The sequence below is a fragment of the Schistocerca gregaria genome, chromosome 11 (genome assembly GCF_023897955.1).
Source record: "Schistocerca gregaria isolate iqSchGreg1 chromosome 11, iqSchGreg1.2, whole genome shotgun sequence".
NCBI lineage: Eukaryota > Metazoa > Arthropoda > Insecta > Orthoptera > Acrididae > Schistocerca > Schistocerca gregaria.
The window spans coordinates 139587368-139608862 of NC_064930.1; the positions used below are offsets into that span (position 1 = coordinate 139587368).

Here is a 21495-nt window from a genome sequence, read left to right on the forward strand (position 1 = left end):
AGTGTTGTGACTGGTTGCTTGCGAAAGGTTGTGAATGGCAACCTTGACTGGACACTCCATTTTATGAGTGATTAAGATTGGTTTCAGTTGCTGGGCATGTAAGTCCCCAGGTTAATCACTGCTGGTCAATCAAAAACAAAAATTGGCACGAGGTTATAAAGAAACGGGCAGTAAATGACGTTGTTGTTGTTTTCAGTCCTGAGACTGCTTTGATGCAGCTCTCCATGCTACCCTATCCTGTGCAAGTTTCTTCATCTCCCAGTACATACTGAAAGCTACATCCTTCTGAATCTGCTTAGTGTATTCATCTCTTGGTCTCCCTCTACGATTTTTCCCTCCACGCTGCCCTCCAATGCTAAATTTGTGATCCCTTGATACCTCAGAAGATGTCCTACCAACTGGTCCCTTCTTCTCGTCAAGTTGTGGCACAATTTCTTCTTTCCAATTCTATTCAATACCTCCACATTAGTTATTTGATCTACCCATCTAATCTTCAGCGTTCTTCTGTAGCACCACATTTCGAAAGCTTCTGTTCTCTTCCTGTCCAAACTATTTATTGTCCATGACAGAGGTATGCAATTCCAAAGGCGCAGAAGTTACCACTTTGTCCAATGGAGGCAAAAATGGAAAATTACAGAGAGAATGACATAACAGTTTGAGCTGACATCCTTCTTCAAGTTCAGATTGGGTATACAAACAGTTTATGCAGTGAATATGTCTTTGAAATCAAAGATTAAAATGTAAATGAAAAAACTATCTTGAAAATTGCATTTCCTATCTGGATTTTACGGAAGCTTCTCCTGGACATATTCGAAATAATTCATATGGAGTAATGACTGAGTGTGGTACACTTCACACCCAACAAAAAAAGATTTTAATACCCCAGAAATTCTATAACAACATTCCAAATTGAACTACGAATTATTAACTGATAGGTCCTGACATAGAACCCTATGGAAGTACTCAAATTGATCATTATGTACCGTAATGAATGCTGTAACCTCAGTCTACCGAAATGTAACTTGAGAAGGAAGAACAACACTACAAATATTATAGAATTTGGGAGTAAATTCTCAAATTATTCCGAATAAATACCCAGGGAAGGATCAACAACAACACTCATTCAACACTGAAAAATAATTCTACAGAGTGAAATACGAATGATTAAAAATTTAACTGGTCCTGAAAGGGAGCCCCATTGGATCTACAAAAAGTCTTCAGACGTTCATGGAGGTAAGCACAAGCTGTTATTAGCGCTACAGTTTCCGTTTATCGAAATATATATGAAGAGAGGGTCAAACAGCAGAAAAATTGTAGAATTTCAGAGGAAACACTGACTAATTATTCCTAATAATTGTGCAGAGAAAGGTCAACTACAACAGAACTGTTCAGCACGCCAGAAAATTCTACAAAAATACTCCGAACTAGTTTATGAAGTATTACAACTATAGTACGTCCTGATATAGACCCCCATGGATCTAAACATACTATTCAGACATTTGTGGGGATAAGCACTCACACAACTGTATGCTGTAAAATCTGGGGCTACCATAGACCCTTGAGAAAAACACATTTCATAGAAAAATCACTGCATTTCAGAGACTGAATTGTACTATAGGATTAAAGAACCTAATGAGTAATGGAAAGAGTGATTTTGGTTTCATTTCTGAAACTGTTAATACCATTGACTTCACTGGAGCTGTTCTATAATTATGTGCATTGCACATACCAGAAGTGGTAACTGCTCTTGTACAGTTATTGTTGAAAAAATTGTACTGGATATCTTTTGTAATGATTCATTGACAAGTAATCAAAGCTGGGCATCTACTGGCTGCAATTATCATGGAAACCTCAAAACTAAAAGCTTGTTTGTGAAAGTCGACATAAACGTATGTTAGATATTCTTTCCAACTGACAACTTTTCACTCCATCAATTTAGCAAGAAAACCTCTTCTTTCACATGTGATAAATCTACACTCCTAGATACAAAATAGTGAACACTAAAGTTAAGTGAATATACAGGGTGGTCCACTGATAGTGAAAGGGCCAAATATCACACGAAATAAGCATCAAACGAAAAAACTACAAAGAACGAAACTCGTCTAGCTTTAAGGGGGAAACCAGATGGCGCTATGGTTGGTCCGCTAGATGGCGCTGCCATAGGGCCAACGGATATATCAACTACGTATTTTAAAATACGATCCCTCATTTTTTGTTATATATTCGTGTTTTACTTGGACCACTTTTATCGCTTAGTGACAGATGGCGCAGTAATAGTCACAAACGTACTTATGTACGTGGTATCACGTAACATTCCGTCAGTGCGGACGGTATTTGCTTGGTGATACGTTACCCGTGTTAAAATGGACCGTTTACCAATTGCGGAAAAGGTCGATATGATATCGTGTTCATGTATGGCTACTGTGATCAAAATGCCCAACGGGCGTGTGCTATGTATGCTGCTCGGTATCCTGGACGACATCATCCGAGTGTCCGGACCGTTTGCCGGATAGTTACGTTATTTAAGGAAACAGGAAGTGTTCACCCACGTGTGAAACGTCAACCACGACCTGCAACAAATGATGATGCCCAAGTAGGCGTTTCAGCTGCTGTCACGGCTAATCCGCACATCAGTAGCAGACAAATTGCGCGAGAATCGGGAATCTCAAAAACGTCGTTGTTGAGAATGCTACATCAACATCGATTGCACCCGTACCATATTTCTGTGCACCAGGAATTGCATGGCGACGACTTTGAACGTCGTGTACAGTTCTGCCACTGGGCACAAGAGAAATTACGGGACGATGACAGATTCTTTGCACGCGTTCTATTTAGCGACGAAGCGTCACTCACCAACAGCGGTAACGTAAACCGGCATAATATACAATATTGGGCAACGGAAAATCCAAGATGGCTGCGACAACTGGAACATCAGCAACCTTGGCGGGTTAATGTATGGTGCGGAATTTTTGGAGGAGGGGTAATTGGGCCCCATTTTAGCGATGACTATCTAATTGGTGCAAAGTACGCTGATTTCCTACGTAATGTTCTACAGATGTTACTACAAGATGTTTCACTGCATGACAGAATGGCGATGTACTTCCAACATGATGGATGTCCGGCACATAGCTCACCTGGGGTTGGAGCGGTATCGAATAGCATATTTCATGACAGGTGGATTGGTCGTCGAAGCACCATACCGTGGCCCACACGTTCACCGGATCTGACGTTCCCGGGTTTCTTTCTGTGGGGAAAGTTGAAGGATATTTGCTATCGTGATCCACCTACGTCGCCTGACAACATGCGTCAGCGCATTGTCAACGCATGTGCGAACATTACAGATGGCGAACTACTCGCTGTTGAGAGGAATGTTGTTACACATATTGCCAAATTCATTGAGGTTGACGGACATCATTTTGAGCATTTATTGGATTAATGTGGCATTTACAGGTAATCAGGCTGTAACAGCATGCGTTCTCATAAATGATAAGTTCACAAAGGTACATGTATCACATTTGAACAACCGAAATAAAATGTTCAAACGTACCTACGTTCTGTATATTAATTTAAAAAACGTACCTGTTACCAACTGTTCGTGTAAAATCGTGAGCCATATGTTTGTGGCTATTAGAGCGCCATCTATCACAAAGCGAAAAAAGTGATCCAAGTAAAACATTCATATTTCTTTACGTACGACACGAATATGTAATAAAAAATGGGGGTTCCTATTTAAAAAACGCAGTTGATATCTGTTTGACCTATGGCAGCGCCATCTAGCCAGCCAACCATAGATCCATCTGGATTCCCCCTTCAAACTAGAGAAGTTCCTTTCTTTGTATTTTTTTCGTTTGACTCTTATTTCGTGTGGGTAGTAAGATGAAAAATGCAGGAAAGATAAAAATCAAGATAAAAGTGAAACACTTCAGTAACGCTTATTAATGAAAGGAAATATGTTGAATTGTTTGATGTATGTTGTAGGAGACGCCTGTCTTAGAAATTTTTAGATGGAGCCACCAATCAACGAGTCTCTCAAAGAACTGGTGAGAAAAGAAACTTAAGAGGAACACTTGGACAGTAGCAATGTAAGTTGATAGCTCACATAATATGTCAGAATCAGTTCATTGTAAAGACAGTACTAGGAGCGATGCAAGGAGAGAAAGCATGAGGAAACGAAGGAGTTAACTTGTAATAAATAGAGATGAAGAGTTGCTATCATTCGAACCAATTAAGATGAAGAGTAAAAAAGTTTTAAACGTAAAATAGGCCTGATTTGTGAGCAGTAACCCACACAACTTTTGAGGGTAAAAGTGAGACTAAATTTTTCTTCAAAAATGTAAAGAAGTAAATAACTCAGTTTCAAAAACACATTCGATGTGAGGACAGGGATGCAGCTCATTTGAATATCCTGATTTCAATTAATGGTCATAAACACATCAAAAGGCTCACATTCTGCAGCACTGGATCACATTTTCAAAATTTTGACTGACTGCCATGTGGATGAATCAAACATTTGATTTTCAAAAATGGTTCAAATGGCTCTGAGCACTATGGGACTTAACTTCAGTCCCCTAGAACGTAGAACTACTTAAACCTAACTAACGCATCACACACATCCATGCCCAAGGCAGGATTCGAACCTGCGACTGTAGCGGTCGCGCGGTTCCAGATTGTAGCGCTATTACGGCTTTCATTTGATTTTGAGACAGCAAATTACAAAACAAAGGCGTTCTAAGAGTAAATGGGGATGCACCAGGCATTGTCTTCCTGATTAATTCAACCTCCAACCCTCACTAATGCTATTAAAATGAACAATCCTGAAAAAAACACACACACACATTCATTCTAATTTGATTGTAGCAAGTAAAATAACAGTAATGGTCTGATATAGACCCCTGTGGAACCACCATTCCTAAGAAAAAGGCGCTCTATTTCTGGAAATTACTAACAGAAACACATAAGAGTGTTAAGTAATATGAGGAACTATAGCTACAATCTAGTGCTAAAGTCTAAAAAGGATATTCATAGTGTGCTGATAATTAATTCCTTTCTTTATATGTTGGCATACTACACGCATCGCTTTCTAATGATGGCATGTGCGATCTGAGACGGAAAACATTGCATTTTTCAGTTACTGGGTAAACAGCATGCAAAGTCTACTTAAATTAATTACGTATGTGAAGAAAAGACTCAAAACAATCTAAAGGTATGTAATTTTGAGAGTTTTATAAGTATATACACTGCAATCGACATCTTTATTTTCGATGAATCACTGAATTCGATAGAGCTCCACTTTCGTAATGCTTCAAATCCTCCAAAGACCAACTGTACTGAGGTTTTCCACATTTTCCCTAAATTCTAGGATGTTTCCAGCTGAGATGACACTCTGTCCATCATGTACAGTACATTAAATCTTGACATACGAAGAATCACATTTTGTGGCACTGTAGGATTTCGATTGACTAAGTATGGGTCCACGCAACATAGTATAATGATACTTAATAACTCAAAAAGAGCACATAAATAATTAACAACGCATTCCAATAGTTTTCTTCCTGAATTATTTCAGCCACAGGCTCTCACAAACGTCACTAAAACAGACAAAAACTTGATGAATTAAAAAAAAATATTAATTCCACAAGATTAGGTGAAAAGTTGAGACTCGATCTCGATATAGGACCTAGTGGAACCACACATTGGACTGAAAATAGCACTGTAGTTCTGGAAATGACTACCACCATACCACTTGTCCGTTAAGTAAGATGTGGCGATCAGGATTTCGAGGTAGCGTAATAGATAGCTTATTCGCTTTTTTTCTGTATTCACGTCCAATGCATAAAACTGTAAGCGGTTACTGATGTTCACAACAGTCAACATGAGTGCAATACATCAAATTAGGCTCGCTCTGCATATATCGATTAACCTCGACACAGCTCAAAGACGTGAATATTGACACTCTGTGGGCGAATGTCTATGTTGAAAAAGTCAATGAAATTTAGAATTCTTTGCATTCGATTGACGGCGGTTCAAATCTCAGCCCTAGCTTCTGCTCCATTTCTGATGTGATTGTCAGCAGGAAATCGTACTGTAATAGTTTTTTTCTTTGCAATTCGTTTTAGTATATAGAGTCCCATTAATGGTTCTTAAACACAAAGACAGTACACAACACGCTCTGCGTTGTGCCACCTTAACAAATTTTTTTCTGTTCAACGTAATGATCTACACAATATTTGCAAATGAACTGAATGGCTGTAAACTGGTTCTGTGAACGACCAAAGGGAAACATTATAGTAATAGTGGTGTGGCATATTAGTCTCCGTATTAAGTGAGCTGTGAGGACTGACAAAAATTTTAAGCAGGCGAAAACATTCCAGTTCGACTTCAGATGCATATGAGAATAGTTGTAGCCTAGTAAAGAACCCTGTGGAACTACTAAACCCTCTGCAGAAAAGACCGCTTTCTTGGAAATGATTAGCAGCATTACATTATACCATTAAGTATAACAAATAGGCTATTAAAGAAGATTAATACTGAACCAATAGCGAATTTTTCTCGTTTCCCACAATCGTGGTACTAAACTGTAAATATCAACCTTTTTCCACGACAATCTGCTTGAATTGTGAATAGATTACGTCGTCCTTTTCTCGTGATTTACCAGCATTAAGCAAGGAAAATGTATGTATTGGTTTTCTACGCCCAGAAATCACTGGAAGCCATCCAGAGATAAAAAGATAAAGGCTCAGAAACAATATAAAGACGAATAAAAATCAATTTCAGGTTTGATCGCAAACAATATAACAGAACATTAGGGCCCAGGTAGACCCTTGTGGAACTTCCAACTCTGCAGAAAAGGCGCCGACTTTAAGCAAATCGGTATCAGCACAGTATTAGAGTATATTATAAAACAAGGAATCAGTGATTTCGAGGTAGTACTAAACACAAGCCTAAAAGTAAAGCTATAGCCAATATTTTTTTTCGATGTGGATATTCATTGCATAACATTTCGTAGGGCTTATTTTTTTTCGAATTATAAGAACAGAATAGTTGTATTTTCCACCTATTGCTCCAGAAGTAAGCAAATACCACTAATATATCGATTATGTACGTGAAGACAAAGCTGAATGGCGTAAAATTTTTCACTAGGATTCACGGATAATACAGCAATGAGATCTATATCCCATTTATATAGGTTGAAAAATTCATTAACTTCAATTAAAAAATCTACATTTGGTAGGACAGGGCTTGAAATCACCCCCCCCTCCCCCACCACACTATCAAAATTTAGGTTTTTTTTTTTAAATTCGCTTAAAGTTAATGCTGGTATGATTTCCTTGAAAAGGCTAGGTTCGATTTAATTTCCCCATCCCTATCCTATCTAGCTTGCATTCCATCTGTAATTGTCTAGTTGTCGATGGTGCACGGATCGCAGAACTTCCTTCATTAGTTTTAAAATATGGAGCTTTGTTAACGGTTGTAAAATACACAGAAATTCGTGTCAACTTGATTGTATAACTTTTTCAGATGTTAAACCATGTTATTCAATGACATACACGCAATGCTTCGGTTTTCAGATTGAATACCTCGAAAACAATCTGTGCATACCTAAGATACGAAACCTTTACGAATGTATCAGTGCTGTATTACATCATAAAACAGCTTCCAAAGTATAGTTTACGAATGATTTACTGTGTTGAATATTTAACGTGAAGGGTGTAAACGAGTAAAACTTTAGAAATGGTTCGAATTGTCCTTAAAGTTTGTTGGAAGTCGCTAAGTGCATTCATTAGCACACAGTAGATGAATATAGTCCAGCTAATTTGCGCTCCTTTTCAAGTAAAAGCAAGATTTCACACATCTGAATGTTTCTGACCTCATATCTCCTGAACATGTGCCGTATAATGACATAATTTTTCAGGCACATGTAGATGTGTTTATAAATATCTGCTGCAAAATGTGTATTGCGAAGAGAGTTTGTGGTAAAGCAATAATAAATTGAAACGTCATGCCTGGTGTCGGAGTTTTACTGCACGAACGACGAAAATATAGTAAGCGATAGTGTTTCCTCCTTTCATTTTTTGTGGGGATTGTGGGCGAGACAAAAGTTTCGAAAAGTTTTCAAATTATGAGTAAAGTTGTTGCGAAGTCGCAAAGTGCTCTCATAAAATACTGTGTGAGTATAGTCGGTTAATTTTCGCTCATTGAGTTGCTCAGCTTCGAGACATACGCGAAGTTTCTAACTTTAATACTTTATCTACTGTGTTGCACCTTCAACGAAAGATTGTGCGTTCTGATGAGTAGATTTTGAAAGCTTTTTGAAATTTTTACATTCGTTCAGTAATTTTATGTAATACTGAAAATCAAATTTTTATTGCACTGTTTTATCAGTACAATTACATACATTTGTTATTCTGATATTTGGAACATTTTGAGTGTTATTAAAATTTTAAACTTCATTTTTAAAATACTGCTATTATTATGATGAAGTTCGCACACTAGGTTTGCTAAAATGATTCCACAGTTCTATCACTTGACACTGTAATTGCAGCAACATATTGACAACGCTGGAAAAACAAGAGCTTATAAGATACAATCAATCATTTTACGCTCGTATCACATATATCGACGGTGACACGATCAAGACGAACAAGATCGTGAAAAATAAAATAAAAAAAAGGGTTTAAAAACCTTCAACATCGCAGAGCGTCAGCAATTGTTGGTTAATGTATTAAAATACTAAAAACCCGCCTAGATTGCGAAAAAAACATCTAGTTGCTTTTTTCGCAATTGAGGCGGGCTTTTTAGTTTTTAATATAAAAAAGAGTATAATTTGCTACCAAGCGAGTTTGCTGAAGTTAAGGACTGGAATACAGCGCCGTGTGGAATCAGACATTTCAGTAGAGTAGTATTCAAGTCTAAACGGAGGATTAACAGCAAACGCTGTATTTAACTGTATTTTTTCCGCATCCACATTCATTGCTCAAAGTTGTAAGTTCGCACCGCTCTTTTAATGATCAACAGTGTGCAAGAGGTCTCTGAGTACCTGTTTTTTTAATATGGCAAGAAGTCGCTGTAAGTGATCCGCAGTTGACAACACTATCTGAAGAACGGTTCAGCTTGGCAACGATTCTCGAATATTTGTGATCGAAGACGTCATCGTATTCGATAGTACATCAAAGAGTTAGTGAGGGAAGAAGCCAAGAAGAAACGAGAGGGGGTGCAAGAAAAATTAGGAAAAATTCGTGTACTTACCTTCGTCCTGTTCCACACCTTCCATCACGCAGGGTCAACAACAGCAACGTCCAGGATTTCCCCGAACTTGGAAGTCGCCAAAGGGTGGATTTTTTTGCCGGTGGTTTTGCCGCTCACACGTCACAGTTTTTGCTTTCCGCTTTTTATTCGGGTGTCCTGTAACACTCCGCCTCGTACAACAGCGAACGACGTGAGATAAAAAAAAAAGACCGTTTCAGCTGCTACCGGTCGGTGTGATGCGAGTGTATCGGAGTATTGGCACAAACAAGCCTCGGTTTTCGAAGCGACGCGCCCGGTTCTCCGCTGGTTGCCGCATACGGGAGAGAGTCGTGTGGGGCTGCGAGAAGCGTGTATGCGCGTCGCTGTTTTCGACCGACGATTTCGACTCGGCGAAGCGGCGAGGTGTTGGCTGCGATGCGCCCGAAGAAGACTGTCGCTGCACGGGCCCGCGAACGAGTCCGCGTCTCGACCGCGAGCGACGCGCGCGACTATCGATACATATCGCCGCCGCCGCTATCGATCGAGCGGGCGCCCCCTGGCTGTACGTCGACTCGCAGGCAGAGCGTAGTTCACTTGTCCGTACGAGGGTGGTTTGGAAAGTTCTAGGTGAGATTAGATAGATTAGTTTTTCGTTCCATAGATTCGTGCCAGTTTTTTTTTTTTTTTTTTGAAATTTTGGAAATGGCAGAGGATGTAGATGAAGATGATATGGGAGATATGATACTGCGTGAAGAGTTTGACAGAGCACTGAAAGACCTGAGTCGTAACAAGGCCCCGGGAGCCATGGGAGAGCCAGTCCTGACAAAGCTCTGCCGTCTGGTGAGCAAGATGTATGAGACAGGCGAAATACCCTCAGACGTCAAGAAGAATATAATCATTCCAATCCCAAAGAAAGCAGATGTGAAAATTACCGAACTGTCAGTTTAATAAGTCACGGCTGCAAAATACTAACGCGAATTCGTTACAGACGAACGGAAAAACTAGTAGAAGCCGACCTCGGGGACAAATTTCATTAGGAGTAAATACACTGAGAGGCAATTGTTAGTATACCCAGTTCTTTGAAGAGGTTTCTACAAGACGTCCGTGAGTTTACTCCACATAATATACATATTACACGCTTTTGGACTCTGAAAACGTTTGTTCGGCTTGAAGAGTTACCCCAAAATATTATACCACATGACATTATGGAATGCAAGTAGGCAAAGTATGCAAGCTTTTTCATTTTTATGTCACCTGTGCCTGCTAACACTGGAATTGCAAATACAGATTTCTGAAGGCGTTTCTGCAGTTCTGTGGTGTGCTCCTGACAACTGAATTTATTATCAAGTAGTAATCCCAGGAATTTAATACTGCCAATCTCTTCTATCTGCTCTTCTTCATACTTTATGTATTCGAAGCTCAGTGTCAGTGAGTTGGCTTTAAACCATTTATTAATATCCATGAAAACATCATAAGCAGATCTTTCTAGAACTACACTCGACATACAATTTATTGCAATACTTGCGTCATCTTCAAACAAAACGAACTCTGCTTCTGGCAGTGTAACTGATGAGAGGTCATTAATGTACACAAGAAAAAGCAATGGCGCTAAGGTGGATCCTTGTGGGACACCACATGTAATTTCTTCAAAAAAAAAATTGTTCAAATGGCGACTTAACTACTGAGGTCATCAGTCGCCTAGAACTTAGAACTAATTAAACCTAACTAACATCCATGCCCGAGGAAGGATTCGAACCTGTGACCGTAGCGGGCGCTCAGCTCCAGACTGTAGCGCCTAGAACCACATGGCCACTGCGGCAGGCTGTAATTTCTTCCAACTCTGATGATGACTGATGACTTAATTCACTAGTCCCTTGCAGTGACACACTTTGTTTCCTGTTACCGAGGTATGACTTGAACCATTTTGCAGCACTACCCGTGTCACCATAGAATTCTAATTTATTTAAAAGGATGTTGTGGTTCACAAATCGAATGCCTTCGACAAATCACAGAAAATACCTGCTGCTTGTTTGTTATTTAATGAATTAGGTACATTTTCACTGTAGGTGTAAATAGCGTTCTCGATATCAGAACCCTTCAGAAATACAAATTGTGTTCTTCATAATATGTTATTTGTGGTCAGACGGCTGGGGAGGTGCCTGTACATCACTTTTTCTAAAATTTTTGAGAATGCTCACAAAAGTGAAATCGGTCTGTAGTTTGATGGTATCTCTTTATCCCCTCTGTTGGACAGAGGCTTAACATCTGCATATTTTACCCCGTCAGGAAATGTCCCGGTTATAATTGACTGGTTACACAAAGGAACGGAACGGAATAGAAGAAAAGTACTTACATCACTGAAACTTTTTTTATTTTTCAATGTAGTCTCCTTTGCTGTCTCTGACAGAATTACAATGTCATCGGCGAACCGCAAAGTTTTTATTTCTTCTCCATGGATTTTAGTACCTACTCCGAATTTTTCTTTTGTTTCCTTCACTGCTGGCTCAATATACAGATTGAATAAGATCGGGGAGAGGCTACAACCCTGTCGCACTCCCTTCCCAACCACTGCTTCCGTTTCATGTCCCTCGGGTCATAACTGCCATCTGCTTTCCGTACAAATTGTAAATAGCCTTTCGCTCTCTGTATTTTACCCCTGCTACCTTCAGAATTTGAAAGAGAGTATTCAGCCAACATTGTCAAAAGCTTTCTCTACGTCTACAAATGCTAGAAACGTAGGTTTGCCTTTCCTTAATCTTTCTTCTAAGATAAGTCGTAGGGTCAGTATTGGCTCACGTGTTCCAATATTTCTACGGAGTCCAAACTGATCTTCCCCTAGCTCGGCTTCTATCAGTAAGTATTTTAAGTACGAAAACATTGAAGAGGTTCGACAGCAATGGCGAAATGAGTATCAACAATCTGTACGACCTGTAAAAGTAACAAGTGCAGTTAACTCCCGTCGTGTGATACAACAGTTCACTCGCTCACCACGGAGAAGTCTGTGAGACAGTGAGCCCGTGAAACCAGAGCGAGTCGCTCAGGTGTTCGGCGAATTTTGAAGACAGCAGAGTGGAAGTGCTACATCCCACGATTGCAATGAACGAGGACGCCCCAGATTGTAGAATGGAGTACTGCGAGTGGTTTACTAACATGGTGCGCAACGGTGAAGAGTTCGCAGAGATGATTGTGTGGTCTGATGAGGCACAGTTCAAACTCAATGCTACAGTAAATCGCCACAATTGCATCTACTGGGCCGCCGAAAATCCGAACGTCCGTGTAGACGGAGCCGTGAATTTGCCAGGAGTGAACGTGTGGTGTAGGTTGTCTTATCTGGGCTCGATTAAGCCATTCTTCTTTGACGGCACAGTTACTGGTGAGGTGTACCTTCAGAAGCTTCAGACATCCATTTTACCTGCCATCCCAGACTTGTATGGAGACAGAAGAGTTTACTTTCAACAAGATGGTGCCCCAGCCCGCTACCAAAATCATGTTAGAGCGTATCTCGACGAAAATCTACCAGGAAGATGGATAGGCCGTAGAGGTGCCTTGGAGTATCCACCAAGTTCCCCAGACCTCACTCCTCTGGACTTTTACCTGTGGGGAACACTAAAGGACGCCGTTTACCGACAAAAGCCACGCACATTGGTTGAACTTCGAGAATCCATCGTACATTCAAGTGCAAATATCCAACTGAACACGTTGCAGTCCGTAGTTCGTGCAGCAGTTAGGCGCCATCGTTCTGTGTAGATGTTAATGGTGACCATTTCCTACAGTGATATCGTTAAGTTGGGGTTTAAGCTAGCTACATTTTCAGCAAAAATGACAACTCCAACAATTAGTTTGCAAGTTATGGGCTTTCAAACAGTCTGGAGCCGAGCGACTGCTACGGTCGCAGGTTCGAATCCTGCCTCGCGCGTGGATGTGTGTGATGTCCTTAGCTTAGTTAGGTTTAAGTAGTTCTAAGTTCTAGGGGACTGATGACCTCAGATGTTGAGTCCCATAGTGCTCAGAGGCATTTGAACCATGGCCACGACACGTGTGCAGGGGCGCATTGTCTTGATGGAAGATGACTTTCTTCCTTGCTAAACCTCGTCTTTTTCACGTATCTTTTGTTGCAGTTTGTCCAGGAGGTCAGCATAGTATTCTCCAATAGTTGTTTTCCCAGTGGGGAGATAATCTACCAACAGAATCCCCCCTCACATCCCAGAACACTGATGCCGTGACCTTTACCGCCGAAAGAATTGTGATTGCTCACATTGGTGGCGGAGAGTCAGCATGTTTCCACTGCTTTGACTGTTGTTTCGTCTCTGGGCTACAGTAGTACACCAAAATTTCATCTATGGTCACAAACCGGCACAAAAAATCTTTTTCGTTTCTTCTGAAACGGGCCAAACATTGTTCCGATATGTCCATTCTCGTGCGTTTTTGATCCAGCGTCAAGAGTCGCGGCACCCATCTTTCAGGTAATTTTTTCGTTTCTGATTCTTCAGTTAAAATGTGATATACCCTTCCAGATGACATCTGGCAAGCGTCAGCAGTTTCACGCACTTTTAATCGGAGATCCTCCGTGACCATTTTGCGCACTTTTGCAGTGACTTCTGGAGCAGTGATACATCTTGGCCTACCACTGCGGTGGATCATCATCTAAGCTCTCCCGAACAAACTTAAATTCATTTCTCCACTTGGCAACAGTTGGATATGAAGGATCAGAGTCACCTAGTCTATTCTGGAAATCAGCACGAATGTACTTTGCTTTCACACCTTTCTTCGCAACTCACTACACGAGAAACACAGAGCCACGTCACCCCCACAGCTCTCTCCCAAGAGCACTGACGTGGCACGTGTTTACAGGCAACAGTCCAATGAATATCACGTGAACAACTCGTTACGCAAGCGCTGACCTCTCATGGCGATTCCGAGAACTTTTCAAACGACCCTCGTGTGTGTGTGTGGGGGGGGGGGGGGTTGTGGGTTCCTGTAGTGGTGGTGGTGGTTGTTGGGATGTTTAAGGGGGACTAAACAGCTAAGGTCATCAGTCCCCCAAATGTTCCTGTAGTCATGTCCTAGTCCATGAACCACGGGCAACGTATGAGTGCCCAAGTAAGTGGTCCCGACAGTCGGGATACCAGTTACTTTGGAATAAGGCTGGGCATCTCTGTCATATTCTGAGGCGTGGTCACCTTTGTGCTCATACGGCAAAGACTACCAAATCCACCGGTTAGTCCCTCAGCCGTTAGGGGTAAAACCCAATGGGACTCGGGGCAAGTAAGGCTAGCAACCTGCTTCCCCGATACTTTAAATATGATGCTGGCAACAATCAGAGCAAAATACCTCGGACCTTTGGGGGTGACGGAGTCCCACCTCTAACTGACAAACCAGGGACTCCTAAGATACGACTTGGCAAACAAATGGTAATGAGATGGGGAGCTATTAATATCAGTGGGGCCTACTCTGGGAAGAAGGTAGAGCTGGCAGAGGCTGCAAGTAAGATGGGGCTGGACGTTTTAGCTGTTAGTGACATTCGAGTAAGGGGTGAGAAAGAAGAGGAAGTGGGAGAAACAAGGTCTACCTGTCAGGAGTCAAAGCAGGAATAGCACAATGGGGTGTAGGGCTTTACATCGGGAAAGAAATGGAACCCAGCGTAGTTGCAGTAAGGTATGTAAACGAGAAACTGATGCGGATAGATTTGACAGTGTCTATCAAGAAAATTAGGATAGTGTCAGTATATTCGCATTGTGAAGGGACAGATCAAGATAAGATGGATGGTTTTTATGAGGCACTCAGTGATGTAGTTGTTAGGGTAAAGGACAAGGACAGAGTTCTGCTCATGGGTGATTTTAAAGCCAGGATTGGAAATCGAACAGAAGGGTATGAAAAGGTTATGCGTAAATTTGGAGAGGATATGGAGGCCAACAGGAACGGGGAAACAACTTCTGGATTTCTGAACCAGTATGGGCTTAGTAATCACAAACTCATTTTTTAAACATAAGAACATTCACCGGTATACTTGGGAAGGCAGGGAAACCAGATCTGTCATTGACTATATAATAACAGATCAGGAATTTTGGAAGGCTGTGAGGGACACACGTGTATTCAGGAGTTTCTTCGATGACACGTATCATTATTTAATCTGCAGTGAAATTGGGATTGTGAGGCCGAAAGTGCAGGAGGTCAGGTCCATATGTAGGAGGATAAGACTGGAGAAATTTCAGGATAAGGAAATCAGACACAAGTACGTAACAGCAATCTCAGAAAGGTACCAGGTAGTCGAATGTAGTCAATTACAGTCATTGGAAAAGGAATGGACAAGGTACAGGGACACAGTACTAGAAGTGGCTAAAGAATGTCTTGGAACAGTAGTGTGTAAAAGTAGGATGAAGCAAACAGCTTGGTTGAATGACACAGTCAAGGCAGCCTGTAAAAGGAAAAAGAAGGCGTATCAAAAATGGCTACATACTAGAACTCAGGTAAACAGAGAAAGTTATGTTGAAGAAAGAAACAAAGCCAAACAGATAATTGCAGCATCCAAGAAGAAATCTTGGGAAGACTTTGGAAACAGGTTGGAGACTACGGGTCAAGCTGCTGGAAAACCTTTCTGGAGTGTAATTAGCAGTCTTCGAAAGGGAGGTAAGAAGGAAATGACAAGTATTTTGGACAGGTCAGGAAAACTGCTGGTGAATCCTGTGGATGCCTTGGGCAGATGGAGGGAATATTTTGAAGAGTTGCTCAATGTAGGTGAAAATACGATCAGCAATGTTTCAGATTTCGAAGTAGAATGGGATAGGAATAATGATGGAAATAGGATCACATTTGAGGAAGTGGAGAAAATGGTCAATAGAGCAGCTGGGGTGGATGGAATCAAGTCGGAACTCATCAAACACAGTGTAATGTCAGGTCTTAAATGGCTACACAGCATAATTGAAATGGCCTGGGAGTATTGTTGAAAGGAAAGTGCGAGTGTTAGTTGAGGACCAATTGGATGAAAATCAGTGTGCGTTTAGGCCTCTTAGAGGCTGTCAGGGCCAGATCTTTAGCTTACGGCAAATAATGGAGAAGTGTCATGAGTGGAACAGGGAACTGTATCTATGCTTTATAGATCTAGAAAAGGCATATCACCGGGTTCCTAGGAGGAAGTTGTTGTCTGTTCTATGAGATTATGGAATAGGAGGCAAACTTTTGCAAGCAATTAAAGGTCTTTACATGGATAGTCAGGCAGCAGTTAGGGTTGATGGTAAATTGAGTTCATGGTTCAGAGTAGTTTCAGTGGTGAGACAAGGTTGCAGCCTGTCTCCACTGTTGATCATATTATTTATGGATCATATGTTGAAAACAATAGACTGGTTGGGTGAGATTAAGATATGTGAACACAAAATAAGCAGTCTTGCATATGTGGATGACTTAGTTGTGATGGCAGATTCGATTGAAAGTTTGCAAAGTAATATTTCAGAGCTAGATTAGAAATGTAAGGACTATGGTATGCAGATTAGCATCTCCAAAACGAAAGTAATGTCAGTGGGATAGAAATATAAACAGATTGAGTGCCAAATAGGAGGAACAAAGTTAGAACAGGTGATCAGTTTCAAGTACTTAGGATGCATATTCTCACAGGATGGCAACATAGTGAAAGAACTGGAAGCGAGGTGTAGCAAAGCTAATGCAGTGAGTGCTCAGCTACGATCTACTCTCTTCTGCAAGAAGGAAGTCACTACCGAGACTAAGTTATCTATGCAGCGCTCAATCTTTCGACCAAGTTTGTTGTATGGGAGCGAAAGCAGGGTGGATTCAGGTTACCTTATCAACAAGGTTGAGGTTACGGATATGAAAGTAGCTAGGATGATTGCAGGTACTAGTAGATGGGAACAATGGCAGGTGGGTGTCTACAATGAGGAAATCAAAGAAAAACTGGGAATGAAGTCTATAGATGTAGCAGTCAGGGCGAACAGGCTTAGATGGTGGGGTCATGTTACACGCATGGGAGAAGCAAGGTTACCCAAGAGACTCGTGGGTTCAGCAGTAGAGGGTAGGAGGAGTCGGGGCAGACCAAGGAGAAGGTACCTGGATTCGGTTAAGAATGATTTTGAAGTAATAAAAACAAAAACGTCCCTCTTAAAATTTCGTCCTGCGCTTATTTCCTGCAGTAAATGGACGTTAGAGATTGGCTGCACGGTAACATTGTAATCGCATGTACAGTAGCCATCTCTTAACATAGAGCAGTACGTCTGTGCAATTGCCGCAGTGGATCGCGTTTTGGCGTACAATGCAGAAGGGCGAGGGTTCGACTCAGGGAGCGAGAAGTGTTTGTTTTTATTTACTCAATGTAGTCTGCGTGGTATGGTGCCTGGGTCTTAATCGTCACACAGCGATTACAGTCGCTCTTCTACAAAACATTTGCACTTTACATACTTTTTTTCCTTTGTTGTGGTCTTCAGTCCAGAGACTGGTTTGATGCAGCTCTCCATGCTACCCTATCCTGTGCAAGCTTCTTCATCTCGCAGTACCTACTGTAGCCTACATCCTTCTGAATCTGCTTGGTTTACTCATATCTTGGTCCATCTCTACGATTTTTACCACTCACACTTCCGTCCAATACTAAATTAGTGATCCCTTGATGCCTCAGAACATGTCCTACCAACAGATCCCTTCTTCTAGTCAAGTTGTGCCACAAACTTCTCTTCTCCCCAATTCTATTCAATACCTCCTCATTAGTTATGTGATCTACACATCTAATCTTCAGCATTCTTATGTAGCACCACATCTCGAAAGTTTCTATTCTCTTCTTGTCCAAACTATTTATCGTCGATGTTTCACATCCATACATTACACTCCATACAAATACTTTCAGAAACGACTTCCTGACACTTAAATCTATACTCGATGTTAAGAAATTTCTCTTCTTCAGAAACGCTCTCCTTGCCATTGCCAGTCTACATTTTATATCCTCCCTACTTCGACCGTCATCAGCTATTTTACTTCCTAAATAGCAAAACTCCTTTACTACTTTAAGTGTCTCATTTCCTAATCTAATTCCCTCAGCATCACCCGACTTAATTCGACTACATTCTATTATCCTCGTTTTGCTTTTGTTGATGTTCATCTTATATACTCCTTTCAAGACACTATCCATTGAATTCAACTGCTCTTCCAAGTCCTTTGCTGTCTCCGACAGAATTACAATGTCATTGGCGAACCTCAAAGCTTTTATTTCTTCTCCATGTATTTTAATACCTAATCCGAATTTTTCTTTTGTTTCCTTCACTGCTTGGTCAATATACAGATTGAATAGCGTCGGGGGGAGGCTACAACCCTGTCTCACTCCCTTCCCAACCACTGCTTCCCTTTCATGTCCCTCGATTCTTATAACTGCCTTTGTGAAAAAAATACTTTGATAGTTTCTAAGCAATTACACACCGGTTTCATTTTTCTATCTTACTTATAGCCTGAGTTATCAATCTTTCGTAATCAGGGAAACACTTTTCGGACACCCTGTAGATTTATTGTTTACAAAAAATAATGGCTGTGAGCACTATGGAACTTAAAATCTGAGGTCATCAGTCCCTTAGAACTTGGAACTACTTAAACCTAACTAATCTAAGGACATCACACAAAGCCATATCTGAGGCAGGATTCGAACCTGCGACTGTAGCAGCAGCGCGGTTCCGGACTGAGGCGCCTAGAACCGCTCGGCCACATCGGCCGACTATTGTTTACATTAACTCATGATCACCTCTTATAGACTGCCACGCTTCATCCATTCTTTATTACAAAGCAGACGACTCTTTGTTATCCTACAAACGAGTAGTAGTCCAGGGAAAGACTTTTTCAGGCACCCTGTATTTCGTCCCTGCTACACTGCGCAGATGCAAGGAACCCGGCGTCGGTAGCGGAATGACGAGGAAACCGCTAGCAGCCCTGGAGAGGAGGGGGGTTAGGCACGACACAGTTTCTAACCTGAGGACGCTTCGGTACAGTTGCACCCGAAACGGCCGAGTCACACACCGACCGATTTCCCTGCGCTTGTTTCGTTTCCTTTGCCCCCTCCACCTTTCCGTATTTCGTCTTTTCCCTTTTTCTCATTTGTACTTCTTTTTTTCATTTTATTTTATGTCGTTCGCTTCCCGCACCGCTGCAGTGATTGCCCGCAATTGGTGCCGTCAATGATTCGTCAACGATCCCCGAGCCGGGTGACCTCTGTCGGCGACCGCGCCTGCGGGTCAAATGGCGCCGCACGTGAGCGACATGGCGAGCCGGAGGAGCCTGGGAAGCGGTAGCTCGTCCAGCAAAGGGGGTACTGCAGCCCGTGGCGTGGCCGGCGAGAACCGAGAGCCTTCGTCTGTACCCAACGTCAGCGCTTCCGTGCACTCAGGGGTGGATCCAGGCTCCCCGGTCAGGTGGGGGGTGGGGGGGGGGGGCAAGTTTTTTGGTACCTGCCTTCCACACACACATTATATATATATTATTATTGGTGTTTTGCCCTTCAAGAGCGCATTTGGACTAAACTACATGGCCACCCCCTTTTGCTGCCCAAACTTCCCTCATTCGCTCGTTGTGTTTCTGTTTCCGGTCCTCTATCCATGCTTCTTGTCGGCTTCGTGTCTTCGGCTTCATCTTGATTGTCTTTTTGGTCGCCCATATTTCTTTCATCTACCGGCTGCGGTCTTGTTCACGTTCTCCGGTCCATTTTACTCCTGTTCGGTTGTCACATCTCACGTAGTTCACTTTTCTTAATGATGTTTCTGAATTTTATTCTGTCGTTTATTGTGTCTGCTGTTATTTTGAGTCGGTTCAGGTAGTTTTTTTACCTCTGCCACTCATTTGTTGTTTCTAGTGGCTACCCAGTCAAAGAACTGTTTGGTCAGTCTGTGTGACGGTATCCTGTATAGGTGTCCATAGAATTGTAGTCTGCGTTTTCTAGTCTTTTCTGTAATTGTCTCCGTATGTATGTATCGTTCCTCTGTAGGTTTCTTGATCCGTATTCCATTGTTGTCAGTTGCGCCAAATATTTTCCTAAGTATTTTCCGTTCTACTTTTTCTCTGATACGTGTATGGCCTAGGATTAGTGTGGTCTCTGCTGCCCCGCGGAGCACCACCGTGTAGTAGTGGGGTAATTTGGCTTTTTGTGAGATACAATTCTTGTTGTAATGATTCCAGACTACTTTGTACGCCTTGTCCAGTTTAGTTTTTCTTTCTTCGTTTGAGTCTCTTATGTCCGCTCATTTGTAGTGTTTCACTGAGGTATTTGAAGTTTGCCGTTTTGTAAATTGTGCCATACTTTGTGTTCAGAGGTGAGAGTTTCTGTGTGTTCATAAACTGTGTCTTTTCGTAAGAGATCTGTAGTCCAGTTTTGCAAGCGATTTCTCAATAGCGTCTTTTGTTTCCTTTATTCCTCTCGTGCCAATCGCCAAATCGTCTGCAAAAACCAGGCATTTAATCTGTAGGTTTCCTAAGGTTATCCCCTCTTGTGATGTTTCCAATTTTTCTATGACCTTATCTAAAACCAAATTGAAAAGGAGTGGTGAGAGGCCATTGGCTTGTCGGACACCTGTGCGAATTTCAAAGGGCTCTGATAGTTCCCCACAGAACTTTACTTTGGAGGTCGTGTTGGTCAAAGTTTACACTATGATAGCCCGTGTTTTGTTGTCTACTTTGTATTCTGCTAGAATTTTGAAGAGAGTTTTTCGGTCGATAGAGTCGTATGCCTTTTTGAAGTCGACAAAGGTAATGATCAGGTTCTGCTTGTGTGGTAAAGTTATTTTCAGCTTCCAAATTTGTTCCGCACAAGACCGCCCTTTACGGAACTCAGCTCAGTATTCCCCAATCAAGTGGTCGGTCTGGCATTCTAGTGTGTTCAGTAAAGCTTTAGAGAGGATCTTGTACGTGGCCGGTAGCAGGGATATTCCTCTGTAGTTGTTCGGGTCAGTCTTGACACCTTTTTTGTGTAGTGAGTGTATCAGGGCAGTTTTCCAGTCGTCAGGTATTTTCATGGTCTTCCAGATGTCTTCCAAGATCCTGTGGATGCCTTTGGTGAGTTCTGGGTCTTGTAACTTCCAGATTTCCGCGAGGATGCCATCTTCTGCTGGTGCTCTACGATTCTTGAGTGACTTGATTATTTCTTTAACTTCTTGTAGAGTTGCAGGTTCACTATCTGGATTGTACGTGCTCGTTTCTGTCATCATTTGTTCCATAGGGGGGTCCGTGTTGAGCACTTTTGCAAGGTACTTTGGAATTCTGTTTTTAGTTTAATTGTGTATCGATTTGTGTTAAGTGTGTTTA

General features: G+C 41.7%; 1 protein-coding gene across 1 annotated transcript in view; it reads right to left on the reverse strand.

Annotated features, from left to right (window-relative positions):
• The window catches only part of LOC126295251 (sodium/potassium/calcium exchanger 3), a 564758-nt gene extending 555071 nt beyond the window's left edge, over positions 1-9687 (reverse strand). The window contains exon 1 of the mRNA XM_049987652.1: positions 9247-9687. Coding sequence (XP_049843609.1) covers positions 9247-9271 — 25 coding nt within the window. The 5' untranslated portion in view covers positions 9272-9687. The remainder of the gene's footprint in view (positions 1-9246) is intronic.
• Positions 9688-21495: the final 11808 nt, after the last annotated feature.